This window comes from Rhodnius prolixus, unplaced genomic scaffold (assembly GCF_049639745.1).
Source record: "Rhodnius prolixus isolate KJV_2025 unplaced genomic scaffold, Rpr scaffold_4, whole genome shotgun sequence".
In the NCBI taxonomy this organism is placed as follows: Eukaryota; Metazoa; Arthropoda; class Insecta; order Hemiptera; family Reduviidae; genus Rhodnius; species Rhodnius prolixus.
Window position 1 is genome coordinate 7070181 of NW_027411614.1, and position 24586 is coordinate 7094766.

At 29.5% G+C, this 24586-nt stretch overlaps 1 protein-coding gene and 1 long non-coding RNA gene across 9 annotated transcripts; one reads left to right on the top strand and one right to left on the bottom strand.

The window, feature by feature from the left end:
- Positions 1-1833: 1833 nt before the first annotated feature.
- LOC141456224 (uncharacterized) lies at positions 1834-23482 on the bottom strand. Of its 8 annotated transcripts, none has more exons than XM_074131998.1 (6): positions 23087-23438; positions 21667-21760; positions 20299-21068; positions 18749-18883; positions 18245-18340; positions 1834-2069 (listed from the first exon to the last, which is right to left on the bottom strand). In XM_074131998.1, exons 3-6 carry the CDS (start codon positions 20400-20402, stop codon positions 2048-2050), a joined length of 357 nt encoding a protein of 118 aa, XP_073988099.1. In that variant the 5' UTR covers positions 20403-21068; positions 21667-21760; positions 23087-23438; the 3' UTR covers positions 1834-2047. The 8 variants fall into 8 exon arrangements, 5 of the variants coding, with proteins under 5 accessions (XP_073988099.1, XP_073988096.1, XP_073988101.1 ...); XM_074131995.1 differs by lacking the exon at positions 1834-2069 and adding an exon at positions 3606-3746 and having other exon boundaries at positions 23087-23453; XM_074131999.1 differs by lacking the exon at positions 1834-2069 and adding an exon at positions 13436-17463 and having other exon boundaries at positions 23087-23429.
- LOC141456226 (uncharacterized) lies at positions 1957-3509 on the top strand. The gene is made up of 3 exons (XR_012459661.1): positions 1957-2091; positions 2485-2582; positions 3369-3509. It is a non-coding gene; the product is annotated as an uncharacterized lncRNA (long non-coding RNA).
- Positions 23483-24586: the final 1104 nt, after the last annotated feature.

Here is a 24586-nt window from a genome sequence, read left to right on the forward strand (position 1 = left end):
GGTTTAGTTAAGTTGACTTTTTTAAAATTGTTTTCATTTGTTTTTGTTGATCATTATTACTGGATATAAAAGTTACTTTTTCATTTTTTTTCCAATTTCCATAAGTTTCAGTTTTTTTTTTGGTCTCAGATATGTAGCTTAATTTTGTTTAACATAAATTATGAATTCTAAAATATCTTGCCTTATTGGACAAAGCTTTAAACTTCGTTTTGTTGTATATAAAAATGCGGAATATATTAGAGAGCACAATTTTAATTTTGTAGAATAAGTTTCTGAATATTTAGTTCAAAGTATAATAAAGAACTAGTAAGTAAGATCTATAAGTTTGATTATATTTTGTTGTTTAATAGCCTGCTAAAATGAAATCTGCAGCCAGGAGCCATCTATCTTTCACCAGTGCTCTCCAACACATTGCCAGGTTGCAACCTAGTAATACCCAGGTATCATCTGCATATGATTACCCCTATAATGGACCCTTCTCTACATCCAGCAGCACGCCGATAAAGTTAGATGATTCTCAATAAGTCTATTCTGGAGTATAAAGAAGTAAAGGATACGCACTTAGCGCTCAGTGTCGGAATGTTGTTCAGGTAATCTTATCAATTATTTTTTTATATAAATTATTTAGACTGTGACATAGATGTTTTTTGTTAAAAGAAAGTTTTAATTTGATACTAAAATTCATTCAAATGTTCATGTGAATTCTTAATCGTAATTTTTCAATCAGATTGCTCTATTTTTTATATGTATTTCTGTAACTTTTATGATAAAAATTAAAAAAATTGAACTGTTTTCATGGAAATTAATTGAAAATGGTTTTGGTTGTAACAAACTAAATAAACCAATGATTTAAATTTATGGCAATAAGTGTAACTTGACTAGAATAAGTTTGGTACAAAGTAAAATTACAACGTAGGAGTCAACTAAATTACTGTCAATGTTTTAAAATGCAACAAATTCATTCTAAAAGACTGATCCGTTTAAAATACTTCAACTTTAATTTTATTTTCAATTTATTAATTTGTTCCTATCATTCCTGTAAGATAAAAATGTATCTTTATGAAACTAATTTTCTTCAGTACTGCTTGAGTGATAGAAGCTGCTGGAGGTTTCCTGTCTTTAACCAGTGCTTACTGACAATTGGCTCTGCTTCACATCCATCAACGTAAAATATGTGGTGATTTTCATTAAGGCTATTCTGGCGAATGAAGAAGTCAAGGAAATCTCTACTTGGGTAGGATTGTTTTTAAGGTAATGTTATCAACTATTTTACACGATCCAAATATTGCATGATAAACAACATCTCTAATGCATTTCTTTAAGTCAGTTTACCTGTTCATGAGCTAAGGCATTATAGGTGTATTAGAAACCTTCTAAACTGGATTTTCGATTTCCTAATGAATAGAACGATTCTAAAATAAATACTTTAGTTATTGCAGTAATGAGCAGTTTCAGGCGTTCCTCTGGTTCATTGGACCATTTCTTACTTTTTGTTCATTAACGGTGTTGTTTCTATATTCTCTCAACTTCTTTTCTTACGTACGCTAACGATATCAAATATTTTTTAATAGTTTCTATCTTAGGTAAATATATATCTCATCAGGATAAATCCTGTTAATTGTATACATATGTAAATCTTTTTTAATGTCCAATATGCTTGAATGTTTTTAATTTAGTTTATTCAGTTATAAAAATTCAATTATTGTATATTTAATATGGTAAATGCATTTATTTATTTTCCCATCAATAACTGAGAATCAGCTGATATAAAAACATTCACAATGTAGGTTAGGTTATTGTAAATTAAGGGAAAAGAGAAGAAAACAGAGTTAATTAAGATCTTTGGAAATATATATTTTTATTTAAGATTAAATAATTATAATACGTTCTACAGTTCAAGAAGTTAACAAAATTTATGTATAATCATTAGTTATTTGAAATATGACATAATTTCAGGCTGCTGGTTTTAGAGGTGCTCGTGTTGATAGCTACTATCTCTTACATTGCAACATGTTGCACAGCATTGATTTCTGAATTGGAATTGACTCTACTTCTGTTGTTGGCAATACCTATAAAGATAATTGTACAAAGGTTAGTGAAACTTTACCTTTAAAAACAGTTTTTAATAAAAATTTTCTTAAACGTTTGTAATCTCCTTTTCAAATTTGCGCAATGAGATAAAAACCATGCATGATCAGTCTCTTTACATTTGTTTTATTTATTTTTCCGTTTTATTTAAATTTCCCAAGTATCATAGTAAGAACAGGTCAATTGAAAATCCATCACTTTTTAAGAAATGTTTCGTTTTACAAAAAAATAAATAATAATAATAATAAATAAAAAACGAAAACAAGAAGAAACAGAGACTGAAAAAGAAATAGATATTATTACAAATATTAAATTAAGTAAAAAGCAGTACATTTTATTATACTTACATAATTTATTCATATATTTATATAACAGTAAAACAAAAATTTGCTTTAGGTAGCAAGAGGAATTGGTTAATTTGAGAACTGTACAGGGAGTAAAAAGGAAGGATTTCTCTCAGGACGTTGCACTAAATATTTACTTCCACCTTTCACGTAAGTTCTAAAAATTATTTTGCATGCTGCATGTAATCAATCAGCTAAACTGGCTACGTGGCTAACTGGTTAACGTGCTACCTGGTTCCCTAGTTAATCAATTAAACTTGTTAGCTAGTTACTCTGTTAAACTGCATAACTGGTTAATCAGTTCAGTTGGTTTTACTGGTGTATCTGTTTAACAGGTTTGCTGGTTATCTAGTTAATCGGATGAAAGAGGTATCAGTATCATAACATATGTCTGTCTAGTCAATAAATCAAAATTATTTATTTATTATTCCAAAATGTAATCACCCCGCCATCCCACCCTGCGAATATCGCACCTATATAGCCTGGCAGTACTATTGCACAATCGACAAGCAAGAAACATTGTATGCATTGTTCTCAGCATAAAATAATTTATTTTAGCTTACTTCCGGGATCAATAATTAACAAATAATTAATGGCATCTAACTATAATGTTGTCTAGTTTAAAAAAAGCTCGAGGTACATAATAAATTATAAAAACAATGGAGTTAATAACGAATGAACTGCAGTTTGTACTGTCACTCCTACGTGGCAGAAAAATCACTATTTTAACGATTAAAGATTCTCTTTCAAGACTAGAGGCTTTTTTTAACCATTTTTTTATGTTTTGATTTTTTCGTATTTTTTAAATTATTTTTAATTTCTTATTATTTAAGAGATTAAAAGGAAAAATAAATACAATATTAATTCAATATTTTTTTTATTTTTAAAAAATTATTTATCAACTTTTTTACAATAAGTTTAATAAATTCTTTACAGAGTTTGAGAAAACTTCAATCGACTAGTGACCCTCAAGAATTATACAGGACCTTCTTAAACGCACATTTTACCATATTAGTGACTCGCAAGACTTACGAGTATATATCCTTACATTTGCTCACATTTGACCAGATTCACTTCAAAATAAATAAAAAAATATCCCTTCGAAAATAATTAAATGATTTATTTGCTGTAGCATTTTTAATTCGAGAAAAAATATATTAAGTTACACCTATTATAAAACTCCATATTATAGTGCTTGTGGAACAAAGAAGGTTCTCTTAGGTTATACATCATATGCTTATCAGTGACTTGTCTTTGCTGTGCGAGAGACGTAGATGTGTATGATGTTGATAGTTGTTATAGCTGCAATATTTCCTGTAGTTTGGAGATAAGAGTTAGTAAACCTGCACAAGTAAGTTGAAATACTATTTCTCTACTTTAAATACCATAAGCTTGAAACATTTTCAAAAATATTAAGGACTTACTGTTGCGTTTCATAAGTTCGCTGAAAGCGTCTAATAGTAGAACTCCATGAAATCTTAATAGTTATAAAGAAAGAGAAAAGTAGTTTCATTTGTTAATACCAAGATTGAACCTTCATCTTTTCAAAGTAAAATCTGGACATCTACAGCAATATTAGATCGGATTTACTTACTTATTTATTAATTTAAATGATTACGGTCGAACTAATTTTTCTGCTAACAACTATTACATAACTTGACTGACTCACAAAATACCATCTCCCTAATTTGGGTTCAGGACAAAGTGTTTATCAATAACATCAAGTTGAACGAATAACTGAACATATCGTGCATAAAGTAAAAAACAGTAAGTAAAACAGCAGCTATATTTCTTGATTTAGCTGATATCTGACAAGTTGGACTGCTGTACAAAATTAGGTAGACTTACGCTATTAATTACATTATTCAAATCATACTATCTTTTTTAGAAGACTTAGCATTTTTAGGTAAGATTAATAAAAAATTTAATTTAGAATTACATTTTGTTTTGAAAATAAATGAAAATAAAAAACAGCTGGAATCAGCTGCTTAGATAACCTTCACTTACCAGCTGATCAGTCTGGCCAGTTATCGTCGGCCATCTTTTACTCGTTCGTGGTATCTCTTTAATAACGTGACTTTTTAAGTGAACATTAGTGCGTGGCAAAGTGAAGTTCGACTTTATAATTGAATTTAAGTTATACTTAGTGCGTGATATACAGTTTTAGTGTAAATAGTATAGTGAATTATTTTAAAAAGTGGCAAGTGCTGTTGGATAGTGATCTTGTAAGGTGCTGATGAACTTGGATATTCTTTTAGCAAGGTAAGACTTTATTATCAATTATTTAATTATATTTTATTATTCTTGCATGAAAACAGCATGTTACATTCAATTATTACTTACAAATGAATATCAGTGCTTTCTCTTGACTATGTTCAGTGTTAGTTAATTCTTTAATTTTGAACACCACAAAAAGTATTTAAATTGATTTCTAAACCTTTTCGATGAATTCTTTGATCTTTTCTTTTTAATCGATTATGAGTTCAAAATTAGTATTCTTAGTTTACACTGGGTCAAAAAATATTGTGAACACTTACCTAAATTTGGTTTCTTTTGTCTTAGTAGAAACTTCTTTTTTCTTTCTCAAATGAAATAATACTATTCGGTAGAGAGAAATCCGTTTATTTCAGATAAAATCTATTATATTTTTTTTACAGGAATATTATAATGAAAAAACAAAACAACACCACACACGAATGCAAAAAAAGTCTGTGAACACTATGAATATAATAAATCATTCTTACAATTATACATGTATTATGAATTTTAAAAACTTGTAGGACCTTCTTTGTTTCTAATCACTTCCTACAAGCGAGCTTTCATCGATCCTACTAATTTTGTAGTCGTCAACGTTGGAATTTTATCCCATTCTTATAAAATATCGTTTTTGAACTTGATCACGGTTTCTTATTTCTCTTTTATTTATTTGGCAACTGATTTCATCCGACAAATGTTCGATTGGGGTAAGGTCTGGCGATTGTCGAAGGCTGTTTGGGCGCCTGGTTGTATTATATAAAGGCATTCCCAAGTTTTTAGTGCGGTATGTTTCGGGTCGTTTTCTTGTTGGAAGACAAACATTCCATCCAACCCCATTTTTTTTGAGCTTACTCTTAGATTGTATCTTAATATTTTTTTGAACACTTGTCTTAACAATCTTCAGAATTTCTCGTTTATGCATTGAATTAAGTTTAATCTATCTACCCTATTTCACGAATACTTTTTACCGGACAGTTTTAATTTATTCACTAAACTGACTGATATGATTTCTACAAGACCATAGGGTTCTTTGGAACTATATTCAACTGTTTTTCTGTTTGTTATGTATGTAAAAATTTCGATTTTTTGCACATTTATACTGTTGTTCACAGACTTCTTTTGCAATCGTGTGTGGTATTGTTTTGTTTAACTTTCATTATGATATTTCTGTTGAAAAAAAATAAAAGATTTTATATAAAATAAATAACTCTAGTTTCTCTGAATCGAATAGTATATTACATTAAAATTAGGTAGACTTACGCTATTAATTACATAATTCAAATCATACTATCTTTTTTAGAAGACTTAGCTTTTTTAGGTAAGATTAATAAAAAAATTAATTTAGAATTACATTTTGTTTTGAAAATAAATGAAAATAAAAAACAGCTGGAATCAGTTGCTTAGATAACCTTCACTTACCAGCTGATCAGCCTGGCCAGTTACCGTCGGCCATCTTTAACTCGTTCACGGTGTCTCTTTATTACCGTGATTTATAATGTGAATATTAGTGCGTGTTAAAGTGAAGTTCGGGTTTATAAATTGAGTTCAAGTTATACTTAGTGCGTGATATACAGATTTAGTGTAAATAGTGTTGCGAATTATTTTAAAAAGTGTCAAGTGCTATTGGACTGGTGATCTATTGAAATGCTGATGAAATTGGATATTCTTAAAACAAGGTAAGACTTTTATTATTCTTGCAAGAAAATAGCATGTTATAATTTAATTATTACTTACAAATTAATATTATTGCTTCCTTTTGACTACGTTCAGTGTTAGTTATTCTTTAAATTTGATCATTGTATAAAGTATTTAAATTTATTTCTAACCCTTTTGATGAATTCTTTAGTCTATTTTTTAATCGACTATGAGCTCTAAATTACTATTCTTGGTTTACCTATGTTGTTTAGCACACCTATTTTATCTTTACATAGATTTTACATTCACTTGACCCTATAATATAATTAAGAATTTCTAAAAACGGTCTATTGATACCTCTTTAGATTTTACATTTACTTCATAAAAGTAGGTAAAAGAAAACACAACCTTTAATCAAAAAAAGATGTATTTATTAGAACACCCATTTTGTCTTTACATAGATTTTACATTTACTTTTGTTTTTACATAGATTTTACATTTACTTTTGTTTTTACATAGATTTTACATTTACTGTACCTTATACTATAAATAAGAGTTGCTGAAATACATAGATTTTACATTTACTTCTGTTTTTAAATAGATGTTACATTTACTTCATAAAAGTAGGAGGTTTTTTAAAAAAAAAATTTACTTTACATTATATTATAAATAAGAATCGAAAAAAAAACGAAACCTTTAATCAAAAAAAACTGCTATTTATTATTTATTTTATTTATTTAAACTGTTATTTTGTCTTTTTACATTTACTTGACCTTATAAAATAAATAAGAATTGCTAAAAAACGTACGTGTAATAAAGAAATTTCGGTTAACCTTGCCGTAACCTTCCACTTTGGATGGAAGGTTGAGATAGATGTGTTGCCGACAAAGGTTTTCCCCACCCTGCCCCGCCCTTTTAACACAGCTGGGCAAGAGCCAATATGGCGGCCAGTCATACCATATGTTCCCCAAGTGTGTTAAAAGGGCGGGGCAGGGTGGGGACAACCTTTGTCGGGAACACATCTATCTTAACCTTCCATCCAAAGAGGAAGGTTACTGTCAGGTTATCCGAAATTTCTTTATTACTCGTAACTTTTTTAGCTTTTAATTCTTATTTATATTATAAGGTCACGTAAATGTAAAATGTAAAAACTAAATAGGCATGCAAATAAGTAGATCTTTTTTTGATTGAAGGTTTTTTTAGCCTCCTACTTTTTTGAAGTTAATGTAAAATCTCTGTAAAAACTAAATAGGTATGCTAATAAATAGATGTTTTTTGATTAAAGGTTATTTTTTTAAACCTCCTACTTTTATGAAGCACTTGTTTTTTTTTTTTTAATCTCATACTTTTATGAAATAAATGTAACATCTACGTAAAAACAAAAGTAAATGTAAAGTCTTACCTTGTTTAAAGAATATCCAATTTCATCAGCATTTTAATAGATCACCAGTCGTCCAATAGCACTTGACACTTTTTAAAATAACTCACAACACTATTTACACTAAAACTGTATATCACGCACTAAGTATAACTTAAACTCAATACAAATTACGTATGCAAATAAATAGATGTTTATTAGCAAATCTAAACTTAGAACCTTTGTCGGGAACACACAGTTTAGGTTAACCAGACCGTAACCTTTCTCTATGGATGTGGCTCCTTAGATAATCTTCACTTATCAGCTGATCATCCTAGCCAGTTACCGTCGGCCATCTTTAACTCGTTCACGGTGTCTCTTTATTAACGTGATTTATAATGTGAATATTAGTGCGTGTTAAAGTGAAGTTCGGGTTTATAAATTGAGTTCAAGTTATACTTAGTGCGTGATATACAGATTTAGTGTAAATAGTGTTGCGAATTATTTTAAAAAGTGTCAAGTGCTATTGGACTGGTGATCTATTGAAATGCTGATGAAATTGGATATTCTTAAAACAAGGTAAGACTTTTATTATTCTTGCAAGAAAATAGCATGTTATAATTTAATTATTACTTACAAATTAATATTATTGCTTCCTTTTGACTACGTTCAGTGTTAGTTATTCTTTAAATTTGATCATTGTATAAAGTATTTAAATTTATTTCTAACCCTTTTGATGAATTCTTTAGTCTATTTTTTAATCGACTATGAGCTCTAAATTACTATTCTTGGTTTACCTATGTTGTTTAGCACACCTATTTTATCTTTACATAGATTTTACATTCACTTGACCCTATAATATAATTAAGAATTTCTAAAAACGGTCTATTGATACCTCTTTAGATTTTACATTTACTTCATAAAAGTAGGTAAAAGAAAACACAACCTTTAATCAAAAAAAGATGTATTTATTAGAACACCCATTTTGTCTTTACATAGATTTTACATTTACTTTTGTTTTTACATAGATTTTACATTTACTTTTGTTTTTACATAGATTTTACATTTACTGTACCTTATACTATAAATAAGAGTTGCTGAAATACATAGATTTTACATTTACTTCTGTTTTTAAATAGATGTTACATTTACTTCATAAAAGTAGGAGGTTTTTTTAAAAAAAAATTTACTTTACATTATATTATAAATAAGAATCGAAAAAAAAACGAAACCTTTAATCAAAAAAAACTTCTATTTATTATTTATTTTATTTATTTAAACTGTTATTTTGTCTTTTTACATTTACTTGACCTTATAAAATAAATAAGAATTGCTAAAAAACGTACGTGTAATAAAGAAATTTCGGTTAACCTTGCCGTAACCTTCCACTTTGGATGGAAGGTTGAGATAGATGTGTTGCCGACAAAGGTTGTCCCCACCCTGCCCCGCCCTTTTAACACACTTGGGGAACATATGGTATGACTGGCCGCCATATTGGCTCTTGCCCAGCTGTGTTAAAAGGGCGGGGCAGGGTGGGGAAAACCTTTGTCGGCAACACATCTATCTCAACCTTCCATCCAAAGTGGAAGGTTACGGCAAGGTTAACCGAAATTTCTTTATTACTCGTAACTTTTTTAGCTTTTAATTCTTATTTATATTATAAGGTCACGTAAATGTAAAATGTAAAAACTAAATAGGCATGCAAATAAGTAGATCTTTTTTTGATTGAAGGTTTTTTTAGCCTCCTACTTTTTTGAAGTTAATGTAAAATCTAATAAATGGATTTAATGCTAATAAATAGATGTTTTTTGATTAAAGGTTATTTTTTTAAACCTCCTACTTTTATGAAGCACTTGTTTTTTTTTTTTTAATCTCATACTTTTATGAAATAAATGTAACATCTACGTAAAATTTTGTCTTTACATAGATTTTACATTTACTTTTGTTTTTACATAGATTTTACATTTACTGTACCTTATACTATAAATAAGAGTTGCTGAAATACATAGATTTTACATTTACTTCTGTTTTTAAATAGATGTTACATTTACTTCATAAAAGTAGGAGGTTTTTCAAATATTATTCTTGCATGAAAACAGCATGTTACATTCAATTATTACTTACAAATGAATATCAGTGCTTTCTCTTGACTATGTTCAGTGTTAGTTAATTCTTTAATTTTGAACACCACAAAAAGTATTTAAATTGATTTCTAAACCTTTTCGATGAATTCTTTGATCTTTTCTTTTTAATCGACTATGAGTTCAAAATTAGTATTCTTAGTTTACACTGGGTCAAAAAATATTGTGAACACTTACCTAAATTTGGTTTCTTTTGTCTTAGTAGAAACTTCTTTTTTCTTTCTCAAATGAAATATAACTATTCGGTAGATCAGTTTATTTCATATAAAATCTTTTATATTTTTTTTACAGGAATATTATAATGTAAAAACAATACAACACGACACACGAATGCAAAAAAAGTCTGTGAACACTATAAATATAATAAATCATTCTTACAATTATACATGTATTATGAATTTTAAAAACTTGTAGGACCTTCTTTGTTTCTAATCACTTCCTACAAGCGAGCTTTCATCGATCCTACTAATTTTGTAGTCGTCAACGTTGGAATTTTATCCCATTCTTATAAAATATCGTTTTTGAACTCGATCACGGTTTCTTATTTCTCTTTTATTTATTTGGCAACTGATTTCATCCGACAAATGTTCGATTGGGGTAAGGTCTGGCGATTGTCGAAGGCTGTTTGGGCGCCCGGTTGTATTATATAAAGGCATTCCCAAGTTTTTAGTGCGGTATGTTTCGGGTCGTTTTCTTGTTGGAAGACAAACATTCCATCCAACCCCATTTTTTTTGAGCTTACTCTTAGATTGTATCTTAATATTTTTTTGAACACTTGTCTTAACAATCTTCAGAATTTCTCGTTTATGCATTGAATTAAGTTTAATCTATCTACCCTATTTCACGAATACTTTTTACCGAACAGTTTTAATTTATTCACTAAACTGACTGATATGATTTCTACAAGACCATAGGGTTCTTTGGAACTATATTCAACTGTTTTTCTGTTTGTTATGTATGTAAAAATTTCGATTTTTTGCACATTTGTTGTTCACAGACTTCTTTTGCAATCGTGTGTGGTATTGTTTTGTTTAACTTTCATTATGATATTTCTGTTGAAAAAAAATAAAAGATTTTATATAAAATAAATAACTCTAGTTTCTCTGAATCGAATAGTATATTTCATTAAAAAAAGGAAAATTAGTTTTTACTTAGATAATAATTAAAGTAATAAAATTTAGGTAAGTTTAGGTGTTCACTGACTTTTTTAGCCCAGTGTTGTTTTTTGGAAATGATTTCTATAGATTCCTTTTCTCAAGTGCGCTTGTTTTGAATTCATTCCTTTAATAGAAGTCTATGTGGAATATACAAAATCCAAACTCAGAAACTGCGCATCATGATTTGCTCCTCATTAATTAGTTCCTTAGTGTAGATTCAGAAATAAATAATTGATACCTAATTCAACTTTCGTTAAGAACAAACGAAGGCCTTCCCCTTTCGGTGAATATCAGACGGTTCTTCTGTTTGGTAAAAATACTACTAGCTCTAAAGTTTGAATCTCCCAATAGATTTCGTTAGAGACCAGGTTGACTATCTCTGGTCTTACTTGTCATGGGGATGTACTGAGTGTCTTCTGGGACACGACGAAGTCCCTGGGCAAACCAAGTATGGGACTGTTCTATCAAAGTAACTTTCAAATACTTCTCGTAAACTGTTAGTAAGTTGCTATTTACTTACTTATTTATTAATTTAAATGATTACGGTCGAACTAATTTTTCTGCTAACAACTATTACATAACTTGACTGACTCACAAAATACCATCTCACTAATTTGGGTTCAGGACAAAGTGTTTATCAATAACATCAAGTTGAACGAATAACTGAACATATCGTGCATAAAGTAAAAAACAGTAAGTAAAACAGCAGCTATATTTCTTGATTTAGCTGATAACTGACAAATTGGACTGCTGTACAAAATTAGGTAGACTTACGCTATTAATTACATTATTCAAATCATACTATCTTTTTTAGAAGACTTAGCACTTTTTAGGTAAGATTAATAAAAAATTTAATTTAGAATTACATTTTGTTTTGAAAATAAATGAAAATAAAAAACAGCTGGAATCAGCTGCTTAGATAACCTTCACTTACCAGCTGATCAGCCTGGCCAGTTATCGTCGGCCATCTTTTACTCGTTCGTGGTGTCTCTTTAATAACGTGACTTTTTAAGTGAACATTAGTGCGTGGCAAAGTGAAGTTCGACTTTATAAATTGAATTTAAGTTATACTTAGTGCGTGATATACAGTTTTAGTGTAAATAGTATAGTGAATTATTTTAAAAAGTGGCAAGTGCTGTTGGATAGTGATCTTGTAAGGTGCTGATGAACTTGGATATTCTTTTAGCAAGGTAAGACTTTATTATCAATTATTTAATTATATTTTATTATTCTTGCATGAAAACAGCATGTTACATTCAATTATTACTTACAAATGAATATCAGTGCTTTCTCTTGACTATGTTCAGTGTTAGTTAATTCTTTAATTTTGAACACCACAAAAAGTATTTAAATTGATTTCTAAACCTTTTCGATGAATTCTTTGATCTTTTCCTTTTACTGGTTTAACTAGTTGTCGGTTAAACTGGCTAACTGGTTAAGGGTATAACTGGGTAGTAAGTTAATCGGTTAAACTTGTTAACTGTTCATCAGTCAAACTAGCCAACTGGTTAACTGGCTAAACGTGTTAAACTAATTCAAATGGTTACCTTTGTCAATTCGTTTCACCTTACAACTTATTTTCTTCATTTGTCCACTTACCAGTCCACTTATATCTCTAATATAGGCGGATAGGCGGAGGATCAAGAAGTGGACAGTTAAAAGAATCAATTGATCGGTGAAGAAAATTAATTAATAAATGACAAAGGTAACCAGTTGAACTGGATTGACCAGTTTAACAGAATAACTAGTTAAACTAGTTAGCCTGTTAAATCGTTAAACCGATTTAGTACTAAAGCAGTTTAACTGGTTAACAAAGTAACTAGCCGATTAACTAATTGGCTAGATAAACTAGTCTGTTACCAGTAAAAGCGATTACCTAGCTAGCCAATTTATTTAATTGAACCTGTTAGCAAGGTTAACCGATAAACTGAACCACTTTACCCAATTAACTATTTAAACAGTATGACCTATTTAACGCAGTTTAATCGGCAAATGGGTTAACCAGTCAACCTGGTTTACTAGTAATCGGTTAAACTAGTTTAACTAGCTAACTGCTTGAACTAGTTTATCGGTTGAACTGTCTAACTGATTAAGGTATAACTGGGTAACTAGTTAATCGGTTAAACTTGTTAACTGTTATCGGACATACTAGCAACTGGTTAACTGGCTAAACTGGTTGAACTAGTTCAACTGGTTACCTTTGTCATTTATTAATTAATTTTCTTCACCGATCAATTGATTCTTTTAACTGTCCACTTCTTGATCCTCCGCCTATCCGCCTATATTAGAGATATAAGTGGACTGGTAAGTGGACAAATGAAGAAAATAAGTTGTAAGGTGAAACGAATTGACAAAGGTAACCATTTGAATTAGTTTAACACGTTTAGCCAGTTAACCAGTTGGCTAGTTTGACTGATGAACAGTTAACAAGTTTAACCGATTAACTTACTACCCAGTTATACCCTTAACCAGTTAGCCAGTTTAACCGACAACTAGTTAAACCAGTAAAAGGAAAAGATCAAAGAATTCATCGAAAAGGTTTAGAAATCAATTTAAATACTTTTTGTGGTGTTCAAAATTAAAGAATTAACTAACACTGAACATAGTCAAGAGAAAGCACTGATATTCATTTGTAAGTAATAATTGAATGTAACATGCTGTTTTCATGCAAGAATAATAAAATATAATTAAATAATTGATAATAAAGTCTTACCTTGCTAAAAGAATATCCAAGTTCATCAGCACCTTACAAGATCACTATCCAACAGCACTTGCCACTTTTTAAAATAATTCACTATACTATTTACACTAAAACTGTATATCACGCACTAAGTATAACTTAAATTCAATTTATAAAGTCGAACTTCACTTTGCCACGCACTAATGTTCACTTAAAAAGTCACGTTATTAAAGAGACACCACGAACGAGTAAAAGATGGCCGACGATAACTGGCCAGGCTGATCAGCTGGTAAGTGAAGGTTATCTAAGCAGCTGATTCCAGCTGTTTTTTATTTTCATTTATTTTCAAAACAAAATGTAATTCTAAATTAAATTTTTTATTAATCTTACCTAAAAAGTGCTAAGTCTTCTAAAAAAGATAGTATGATTTGAATAATGTAATTAATAGCGTAAGTCTACCTAATTTTGTACAGCAGTCCAATTTGTCAGTTATCAGCTAAATCAAGAAATATAGCTGCTGTTTTACTTACTGTTTTTTACTTTATGCACGATATGTTCAGTTATTCGTTCAACTTGATGTTATTGATAAACACTTTGTCCTGAACCCAAATTAGTGAGATGGTATTTTGTGAGTCAGTCAAGTTATGTAATAGTTGTTAGCAGAAAAATTAGTTCGACCGTAATCATTTAAATTAATAAATAAGTAAGTAAATAGCAACTTACTAACAGTTTACGAGAAGTATTTGAAAGTTACTTTGATAGAACAGTCCCATACTTGGTTTGCCCAGGGACTTCGTCGTGTCCCAGAAGACACTCAGTACATCCCCATGACAAGTAAGACCAGAGATAGTCAACCTGGTCTCTAACGAAATCTATTGGGAGATTCAAACTTTAGAGCTAGTAGTATTTTTACCAAACAGAAGAACCGTCTGATATTCACCGAAAGGGGAAGGCCTTCGTTTGTTCTTAACGAAAGTTGAATTAGGTATCAATTATTTATTTCTGAATCTACACTAAGGAACTAATTAATGAGGAGCAAATCATGATGCGCAGTTTCTGAGTTTGGATTTTGTATATTCCACATAGACTTCTATTAAAGGAATGAATTCAAAACAAGCGCACTTGAGAAAAGGAATCTATAGAAATCATTTCCAAAAAACAACACTGGGCTAAAAAAGTCAGTGAACACCTAAACTTACCTAAATTTTATTACTTTAATTATTATCTAAGTAAAAACTAATTTTCCTTTTTTTAATGAAATATACTATTCGATTCAGAGAAACTAGAGTTATTTATTTTATATAAAATCTTTTATTTTTTTTCAACAGAAATATCATAATGAAAGTTAAACAAAACAATACCACACACGATTGCAAAAGAAGTCTGTGAACAACAAATGTGCAAAAAATCGAAATTTTTACATACATAACAAACAGAAAAACAGTTGAATATAGTTCCAAAGAACCCTATGGTCTTGTAGAAATCATATCAGTCAGTTTAGTGAATAAATTAAAACTGTTCGGTAAAAAGTATTCGTGAAATAGGGTAGATAGATTAAACTTAATTCAATGCATAAACGAGAAATTCTGAAGATTGTTAAGACAAGTGTTCAAAAAAATATTAAGATACAATCTAAGAGTAAGCTCAAAAAAAATGGGGTTGGATGGAATGTTTGTCTTCCAACAAGAAAACGACCCGAAACATACCGCACTAAAAACTTGGGAATGCCTTTATATAATACAACCGGGCGCCCAAACAGCCTTCGACAATCGCCAGACCTTACCCCAATCGAACATTTGTCGGATGAAATCAGTTGCCAAATAAATAAAAGAGAAATAAGAAACCGTGATCGAGTTCAAAAACGATATTTTATAAGAATGGGATAAAATTCCAACGTTGACGACTACAAAATTAGTAGGATCGATGAAAGCTCGCTTGTAGGAAGTGATTAGAAACAAAGAAGGTCCTACAAGTTTTTAAAATTCATAATACATGTATAATTGAAAGAATGATTTATTATATTTATAGTGTTCACAGACTTTTTTTGCATTCGTGTGTGGTGTTGTTTTGTTTTTACATTATAATATTCCTGTAAAAAAAATATAAAAGATTTTATATGAAATAAACTGATCTACCGAATAGTTATATTTCATTTGAGAAAGAAAAAAGAAGTTTCTACTAAGACAAAAGAAACCAAATTTAGGTAAGTGTTCACAATATTTTTTGACCCAGTGTAAACTAAGAATACTAATTTTGAACTCATAGTCGATTAAAAAGAAAAGATCAAAGAATTCATCGAAAAGGTTTAGAAATCAATTTAAATACTTTTTGTGGTGTTCAAAATTAAAGAATTAACTAACACTGAACATAGTCAAGAGAAAGCACTGATATTCATTTGTAAGTAATAATTGAATGTAACATGCTGTTTTCATGCAAGAATAATAAAATATAATTAAATAATTGATAATAAAGTCTTACCTTGCTAAAAGAATATCCAAGTTCATCAGCACCTTACAAGATCACTATCCAACAGCACTTGCCACTTTTTAAAATAATTCACTATACTATTTACACTAAAACTGTATATCACGCACTAAGTATAACTTAAATTCAATTTATAAAGTCGAACTTCACTTTGCCACGCACTAATGTTCACTTAAAAAGTCACGTTATTAAAGAGACACCACGAACGAGTAAAAGATGGCCGACGATAACTGGCCAGGCTGATCAGCTGGTAAGTGAAGGTTATCTAAGCAGCTGATTCCAGCTGTTTTTTATTTTCATTTATTTTCAAAACAAAATGTAATTCTAAATTAAATTTTTTATTAATCTTACCTAAAAATGCTAAGTCTTCTAAAAAAGATAGTATGATGTGGATAATGTAATTAATAGCGTAAGTCTACCTAATTTTGTACAGCAGTCCAACTTGTCAGATATCAGCTAAATCAAGAAATATAGCTGCTGTTTTACTTACTGTTTTTTACTTTATGCACGATATGTTCAGTTATTCGTTCAACTTGATGTTATTGATAAACACTTTGTCCTGAACCCAAATTAGGGAGATGGTATTTTGTGAGTCAGTCAAGTTATGTAATAGTTGTTAGCAGAAAAATTAGTTCGACCGTAATCATTTAAATTAATAAATAAGTAAGTAAATCCGATCTAATATTGCTGTAGATGTCCAGATTTTACTTTGAAAAGATGAAGGTTCAATCTTGGTATTAACAAATGAAACTACTTTTCTCTTTCTTTATAACTATTAAGATTTCATGGAGTTCTACTATTAGACGCTTTCAGCGAACTTAAGAAACGCAACAGTAAGTCCTTAATATTTTTGATAATGTTTCAAGCTTATGGTATTTAAAGTAGAGAAATAGTATTTCAACTTACTTGTGGAGGTTTACTAACTCTTATCTCCAAACTACAGGAAATATTGCAGCTATAACAACTATAAACATCATATACATCTACGTCTCTCGCACAGCAAAGACAAGTCACTGATAAGCATATGATGTATAACCTAAGAGAACCTTCTTTGTTCCACAAGCACTATAATATGGAGTTTTATAATAGGTGTAACTTAATATATTTTTTCTCGAATTAAAAATGCTACAGCAAATAAATCATTTAATTATTTTCGAAGGGATATTTTTTTATTTATTTTGAAGTGAATCTGGTTAAATGTGAGCAAATGTAAGGATATATACTCGTAAGTCTTGCGAGTCACTAATATGGTAAAATGTGCGTTTAAGAAGGTCCTGTATAATTCTTGAGGGTCACTAGTCGATTGAAGTTTTCTCAAACTCTGTAAAGAATTTATTAAACTTATTGTAAAAAAGTTTATAAATAATTTTTTAAAAATAAAAAAATATTGTATTAATATTGTATTTATTTTTCCTTTTAATCTCTTAAATAATAAGAAATTAAAAATAATTTAAAAAATACGAAAAAATCAAAACATAAAAAAATGGTTAAAAAAAGCCTCTAGTCTTGAAAGAGAATCTTTAATCGTTAAAATAGTGATTTTTCTGCCACGTAGGAGTGACAGTACAAACTGCAGTTCATTCGTTATTAACTCCATTGTTTTTATAATTTATTATGTACCTCGAGCTTTTTTTAAACTAGACAACATTATAGTTAGATGCCATTAATTATTTGTTAATTATTGATACCGGAAGTAAGCTAAAATAAATTATTTTATGCTGAGAACAATGCATACAATGTTTCTTGCTTGTCGATTGTGCAATAGTACTGCCAGGCTATATAGGTGCGATATTCGCAGGGTGGGATGGCGGGGTGATTACATTTTGGAATAATAAATAAATAATTTTGATTTATTGACTAGACAGACATATGTTATGATACTGATACCTCTTTCATCCGATTAACTAGATAACCAGCAAACCTGTTAAACAGATACACCAGTAAAACCAACTGAACTGATTAACCAGTTATGCAGTTTAACAGAGTAACTAGCTAACAAGTTTAATTGATTAACTAGGGAACCAGGTAGCACGTTAACCAGTTAGCTACGTAGCCAGTTTAGCTGATTACATGCAGCATGCAAAATAATTTTTAGAACTTACGTGAAAGGTGGAAGTAAATATTTAGTGCAACGTCCTGAGAGGAATCCTTCCTTTTTACTCCCTGTACAGATCTCAAATGTAATGGTGTTCCTCTTGCTACCTAATGCAAATTTTTGTTTTACTTTTATATAAATATATGAATAAATTATGTAAGTATAATAAAATGTACTGCTTTTTACTTTATTTAATATTTGTAATAATATCTATTTCTTTTTCAATCTCTGTTTCTTCTTGTTTTCGTTTTTTATTTATTATTATTATTATTATTATTTATTTATTTTTTTGTAAAACGAAACATTTCTTAAAAAGTGATGGATTTTCAATTGACCTGTTCTTACTATGATACTTGGGAAATTTAAAATAAAACGGAAAAATAAAGAAAACAAATGTAAAGAGACTGATCATGCATGGTTTTTATCTCATTGCGCAAATTTGAAAAGGAGATTACAAAAGTTTAAGAGAATTTTTATTAAAAACTGTTTTTAAAAGTAAAGTTTCACTAACCTTTGTACAATTATCTTTATAGGTATTGCCAACAACAGAAGTAGAGTCAATTCCAATTCAGAAATCAATGCTGTGCAACATGTTGCAATGTAAGAGATAGTAGCTATCAACACGAGCACCTCTAAAACCAGCAGCCTGAAATTATGTCATATTTCAAATAACTAATGATTATACATAAATTTTGTTAACTTCTTGAACTGTAGAACGTATTATAATTATTTAATCTTAAATAAAAATATATATTTCCAAAGATCTTAATTAACTCTGTTTTCTTCTCTTTTCCCTTAATTTACAATAACCTAACCTACATTGTGAATGTTTTTATATCAGCTGATTCTCAGTTATTGATGGGAAAATAAATAAATGCATTTACCATATTAAATATACAATAATTGAATTTTTATAACTGAATAAACTAAATTAAAAACATTCAAGCATATTGGACATTAAAAAAAGAGTTACATATGTATACAATTAACAGGATTTATCCTGATGAGATATACATTTACCTAAGATAGAAACTATTAAAAAATAGTTGATATCGTTAGCGTACGTAAGAAAAGAAGTTGAGAGAATATAGAAACAACACCGTTAATGAACAAAAAGTAAGAAATGGTCCAATGAACCAGAGGAACGCCTGAAACTGCTCATTACTGCAATAACTGTTTAAAGTATTTATTTTAGAATCGTTCTATTCATTAGGAAATCGAAAATCCAGTTTAGAAGGTTTCTAATACACCTATAATGCCTTAGCTCATGAACAGGTAAACTGACTTAAAGAAATGCATTAGAGATGTTGTCGATAGATAAACGACATCAACACGACAGTACTTAATCTTAATCAAGCAATAAAGTAATTTTCAAACAACACGATAATAATAGTTGATCTAACGGGAATGGAAACACACTGCTTAAAACACACGGAAGATTTAAATAAATTAGAGCTGGGTCTAATTTTGGTACACAAATTACATTATAAACTTTTCACTGATCAGGAAAGAAATACATCATTTCAAGATTGATAAACCATACATTATTTCTAATATTTACTAATTTCGCATTCTAAAAGATATTCCGTTTTTCACAAAGATTGTTTAAATTAGAACCATATATCTTTTTTAAAAAAGTGTATGTTGAATTAAAATATACTTTTACTGCTGCAGGCATTATACTTCTAACTGCTGTATAATTGATCATTGTCAAGAGATTGTATACTTTTAACTTTTAATAGCTTTCAATCGTAGTGCACAGATAAATTTTCCTATAAGAAGACTGGATGATATAACTAACCCATTATTAAAAGAAGAGATATTGGTTATTAAAATTATTTTTTCCCTTTTAAACTTCTATGTTGAAACTAAAAAGACGAACGAAAATTACGTACAAGCAGATAATTACTAAATTCTGTAATAACAGCAAATCACGCGTAGATTCCTGTTCATTAAGCAACAGGTGGGTCACTAGTCAGTGTTATGTTTTAAAATAAAAATAAATGATGTAAAAGTTTCACTTCCTAACAATAAAAAAAGTAATAAAATAAATAAACTTACATGAATGCATCAGCAATGAGTTGAATGCAGACAGCCAATGTCTGGGTATGTTTACAACGGTGCTGTGAGCATAGATGATAGCGGAGAAGATAGCAGTGATGCATCAGCGCTAAACGAGCATAGATGATAGAATTGAATTTTTCATTTTCCTGCTAGCTGAACTCCAGTATCGGAGCTTCAAAATGGACGTAGAAAAATTATTTAGTGCTGTCTTTACTCATTATTTTTGGTTATTATTTTATTATTTACTTTTAAACAATATTTTGTTTTTTAAATCGTGCTTACATTTATTTTCATGTGTATTTATTTGTTTTTTTTCCAATAAAATCATTACTTACCTAAGAGTAATCACTAGTCTTTCTTCTATGGTTATAGGATTTCCATGACAATATTTCCGTTTTCTTAATTTTGACCTTATTTTTTCTAAAATATAGTCGAATGTGGACCCATCCTCATATATTCAAAAAAACGATCCGGATAATTTCGAAGTTCCTTATATAAATGGTGAAATTCACCCAAAGTACTTCGTTTTTTATTTATGGGATGTACATGATATTTTCTAAAGCGTTTTTTCTTTAAAAAAATATACCATTTGGTTGCTGGTGAACATAAAAACTCTTCTTCACTATTCGACATGTTGCTTGTATCACAGCTCCGTTGGGGCACACTAATCAGCGATTATATTATACTCTATCAGCTATCATCTCTGCTACCAACTATACTCACAGCTCCGTTGTAAACGTACCCAGGCTCCCCATGTCACCAGCAGACTAAATGAGGAAGGTTACATTTGCTTGCAAAATGTAAATAAATCGTAAAAATGTTTGTATAAATAATGAAATCAAAATTAATGATACCTATACTAATTAAAGTGTTAATCATTAATTAACCATTAATTCATGTGTAATACTATGAAATTCTAAAGTTTCATTTGTATTTCAGTGGAGGGGGGTGCAAATTTAAGCCTAAGCCATTTAACTTCTTTCATTACATAACTTTTTTGCAATAAAAATGTTATTACTCTAAAGTTTTAGTCCGAATTCGATTCTGATGACACGGTTAGAACGACAGATAAATTTTCTAAAAATTGACACCATTTCGAAGCATAAGTTATTCTCCAAACATCCTCAATTTTCCTCCAAATACTCTTTAGATATCGAAAATTTTGAGAAAAACAGTAAAAAATATGAAGTTGGCCAATACGTCATTGAACGCCGCTTTAGATGAACTAATTTTAATATTTTTTGATTAATTGATTACTCGCCCTCACACTTTCTATAGAAATTCATTATTTTTTTTGTCATCCTCAAAGAAAATAAATACAATAATGGTTGAATTATTTTTTTTTTTTTATAATAATTCATATACCTTCATGTTTATAATAGAGATGTGTGACTAGAGTAGATATGTTTAAGGAGACGAACAACAGAGCGATCTACTCCCCTGCATCACTCAGATCGTACTGAAAGTAAATTGTGATTACAGCTAGTATTTAGGTACTTTAAAAAAACCAAGAGATAAGATTAGAAGAAAAACATTTTAGTGTTAGTGCTACATGGTGGAGAAAGTATGAACTAATTTTGATTTTTCTTAGTTAAAATAGTGATTATGCTGCTACCTAGGAGTGACAGCATGAACTAAAGTTAATTATTTCATTAACTCCATTGTTTTTATTAATTATTATGCAGCTCGAGCCTTTTTTAATTAGAAAATACTATATTTTGATGGTATTAGATATGTGTTAATTAATGATACTGGAAGTAAGCTAATATATATTGTTTTACGCTGGGGAAAATGCATAAAATGTGTCTTGCTTGTCGAATGTGCAATAGTACTGCCAGACTATATAGGTCGGTGATTTTTGCAGGGTGGGAGGGAGGGCGAATAATTTATTAACTAGCCGCCCTCACACTTTCTATAACAAATTAATTTATTATTTATTGCTTGTCATTCTCAAAGAAAATAAATACAATAATGGTTGAATTTCATTTTTGTAAATCTTAAAGATACTTTCGTGTATTATAATAGAGGTTTTAGACAAGACACCTAGACTAAATATTTGGAGAGATGAGCGACAAAGCGATTTACTCCTCTACATCACTCAAGTCGTACTGAAGGTAAATTGTGTTTACAGCTGTATGTATAGAGGTTAAGTGCTACCTGGTGGCAAATATTTAAACTAATTTTATTTTTTCCTGTTTTTACCGCTTTCTGACGGCATTTTTTAAAACTAATTTATTTTATTTTTCCTGTTTTTACCGCTCTCTGACGGCATTTTTTCAAACTAATTTATTTTATTTTTTCTGATTTTATTGCCCTCTGGCGGCATTTTTTGAGACTAATTTTATTTTTTCTGATTTTACCACTCTCTGATGGCATTTTTTGGAACTAATTTTCTGTTTTTGCCAAATATTATTTCATTGTTTCTTTTAATTATACAATACTTAAATGAAATTTGTAGTTAGATACTTGTACAGTGCTTTATTTGCAAATATTACAAGTTTTGAATAAAATTAAAACTTTTTCCATGAAATTTGCAATAAAAAAATCGACTTTAATAAAACAAAAACAAATATTATTGAAAAAAGATTTAAATTGGCTAAAAATAGTTTCGTTTGGTGTTACAGCCTTAAAGCATTCACGCGTATGTCTAAATTAAACTTTAAGCTTTCATCTTTGAAACTGTAAACACTACTTATTCTGATACAAAGGAAAGATTAATCATCACAAAAAGCATTTTAGATTATAATGTAATACTTTGAACGTACTAAATAATAGGTAAGATTACCTGAAGAACATTATCACAGGCCAAGTGATAGGTAGATTTCCTAGACTTCTTCATTGTCTAGAATAGAACGGATGAGAACCATCTACGGAGTTAAACGCACTGGAAACTTAAGAATCCTACATTAATAATTTTAACTTTAAATTCACACCTTGTGTAAGACTGTAGAAATCTAAGCATTTTTTCGGTTAAAGTTAATCTTTTATAAAGCAGTTCAAATACGTAGCTACCAAAATTAATTTTCTTGAAAAAAGTTTTATTTCGTTCAAATTGATTGGGTAGTACCAATGGGTACTCCTACTACTGTTAGTTAATACCCCATCTAAATGTAAGTGAGGAAGGTTACTATGAGAACATGTGTGCTATTCAAAATGTTAATAAATCGTAAAATGTTTTGTAGAAATATTGAAATAAAAATTAATGAGACCTAGTACGCATTAAAGTTTTTGTACCATTAATAAATCTGTAATACTTTAAAATATTAAGTTGGATATACATATATTTCATACTGGAGGGGGGTCGTGCGAATTTAATCCTAAACCATATAATCAATCACACGTTTTTTTTATACTAGGAAATAATTATTTCCAAATGAAATAGTGATGAATAAGTTAATATAACAAGTACGTAAATAAGTAAAACCTTAAAAATAAAATTGTGTAATAATAAAAAAACAAGCTAGCATCTTCATCTTTCTACTTGTGTGTGTTTGAACATTGACAATTTATCAAGAAAAAGGGCTTAAAATGTAATCTCAAAAATAATAGCCACATCAAAAACATCAATCATTAATCGATCGACGCAGGAATGACAGTAAAATTACTTCATGATAAAAAAAAAGAACACGCACGACACTTGGCGGCTGATATCAAAAATTCGCACACCAAGCTGAAGACATCAATTAGGAACAACGAACAGCAATAATCTTAGACTGAAAATAAAAGATAATAATCACGAATTAACTAAAGCGGACGTAGACAACTCTACGCTAATATTAACACACGTTCACACTATGTTAACAAAAATATAGACTTCAACAAAAACTGATTCACAGAGGTTACGACCCGACAGCACAATTCCACCTCTGCATATAAAATTGGGTCTCATGAAGCAATTTGTTAAAGCTTTGCCAATTGAAGGAGACTGTTTTAAGTATCTCATTTCGGCATTTCCTAGCCTGTCATCTGAAAAGATCGGCAGCTTGTTAAAGATGAACATTTCATCGGAACAGTGTCAGAAATTCAAAAGAATGCTAGGTTGGCATTCAAAAACATCGTTAAAAACTTTCTTTGAAATATACAAGCACAGAATTACGCCGAAATTGTTCAGGAACTCTTACGCGATGATATGTACATATGATGGCTGACTATTGTTGGAGCATCAAGTGAGAATGTCCACAGATTAAACACTCCAGCGAAAGCGAAAATTTTTACCTTAATAATTACTGTTCGATAAAGAAATAACTTATTTTTATGATCACAATTTAACTTGCAGTAACTATTG